Below are 1,936 nucleotides of genomic sequence, written 5' to 3' on the forward strand. Positions count from 1 at the left end.
GTATGAAGTTTGCCAGGCCAAAATCAGCAATTTTTAACATGCCTTCATCATTAACAAGAAGATTGGCGCCCTTAATATCGCGATGGATGATTCCTCTTGAATGACAATGCTCAAGACCAGATAACAATTGCTCCATTAAGCACTTTACCTGGAAGATAAAATTTTACATTTTCCAAAGAAAATTTATGTTAGATGACATATTATTTGACCAGAAAGGGAAGATTTGACTTCACTCAAGAAATATTAACCTGTGATTCAGAGAATTTTATGTCAGGTGACGATGAAAGGCCAGCAAGATCATGTTCCATATATCCAAATACAAGATATATACTACATGATAACCGAGAAGTAACCAAACCCTCCAACTTCATCACATTAGGATGGTCAAGTCGGCGAAGTATCTGTATTTCTCGTGCCATAAATCGAACACTCTCAGGCTCAAAATTGTCAAACCGCACCTTCTTTAGGGCAACAAATTTTCCTGTTTCAATATCCCTTGCTCTGAATACAGTGCTATAGGTGCCCTGCCCTATCTTCAAATGCAAGTTGGACATAAAATCTAATAAGTAGAAGGCGAAGAAAAAACATGTAGAACTTGGAGAAGCAAGAGCAGAAGTTTTTCAACATTAAAACAATGGATGAATTACAGTATAAATAAATAATAAAATAAAATACAGTTAGTTTAACAAGAGAATTATCAAGCTCTTGGCCTGTACATGGCTTCTTGAGCAAATGTATGAAATGGTTGCAACATTTTTTTTTAGATTTTCTATTACATTAGACTTTTCTGAACTATTTGAGGTCAGCACCCAGTTCAATGTCCAACAAACAAAAAAGAAATACACCATGTTTAAGCTAACATCATTAATTTCTTAAACATGCAAAGAAAGTTATGATCCATATTAATTTGAGCCTGAAAATGACTATCTTAACTTGGTCAAAAGACGAGCATGCATACAAGACAAATCCAAGGATATGACGCCTTTATTTAGTTCTATTTTAGGGTTTCTTTAACAGCGCTTATTTGATGATCACTAATGCCAAATTCTTAAGCTGAAATAGAGTATCCAATTTCCTCTCTGGTTTTTGAATTTTGTAAAGGTAAATGGATAAAGCCTTATATATGTTCCTACAGTAAAAGGGAATAAATGTTGTATGAACTATTCCTATTTAAGTATTGATGTGTCTCCAAAATGTTCATATGATCGGCACGAATCTCAAGACTATTTAAACCAAAAATCTCTGGAATTAAATTCAGTATCAACCGAACTTTGATTTCAACAAACTTATAGTTGAATTGAGCCACTCGACAAGAAAAATCCAGCAAGCTCAAGATCATTCAATTCTGATATCATTAAGACACTCAAATACTGCATAAACGATTTCTAATCAAGGGAAGTAATATGAACCATTCAATGTAGTATTTTGAATTCTAATCAAATTTATCAAAATGTACATCTTAAAAATCTAGAAATAGGGTCTTATTTTATACTTGAAGAGAGGCTCGAGAGTTGAGAGAGCTAAAGACCTCTATTACATTTTTCGATGATTATTGCCAATGATCACCATCAACAATAGTTACCGCCATCGTCAAACTTATGTCATCCAACTATTGTTACTTGACCATTAACATCCAATCATGTTGTTGGGTTTAAACTATCTTCTTTTGGACAATCAATTTCTACAATTCCTGTAATGGAAATTAGACAATTGTTCTCAACTGTGTATGATCCAATATTTTTTATTTGTGAGAAATGAAGGTTTCTCGCATCTTCCATTATATAGTGGATTATTGCAATTGGGTCAAACACCATGATTTTTCCATTATGAAAATTTTCACATAAAAATTAGAATTTGTCATAACGCATACTCTACTAAAACAATTTTTCAAGCGCAGATATGTTATAGAATTGGAATTTTCCAGCTAAAATGTTCT

The 1,936-nt window shown here is 32.9% G+C and overlaps 1 protein-coding gene across 1 annotated transcript; it reads right to left on the reverse strand.

Annotated features, from left to right (window-relative positions):
- Positions 1-13: 13 nt before the first annotated feature.
- LOC114578527 (probable serine/threonine-protein kinase At1g54610) lies at positions 14-1,588 on the reverse strand (the record flags this gene model as incomplete). Its single annotated transcript, XM_028691759.1, has 3 exons — positions 1,583-1,588; positions 249-533; positions 14-148 (listed from the first exon to the last, which is right to left on the reverse strand). Coding segments are annotated over exons 1-3 (426 nt in total), but the record flags the coding sequence as incomplete, so codon positions are not given.
- Positions 1,589-1,936: the final 348 nt, after the last annotated feature.

This window comes from Dendrobium catenatum, unplaced genomic scaffold (assembly GCF_001605985.2).
Source record: "Dendrobium catenatum unplaced genomic scaffold, ASM160598v2 original_scaffold_64106, whole genome shotgun sequence".
Taxonomy (NCBI): domain Eukaryota; kingdom Viridiplantae; phylum Streptophyta; class Magnoliopsida; order Asparagales; family Orchidaceae; genus Dendrobium; species Dendrobium catenatum.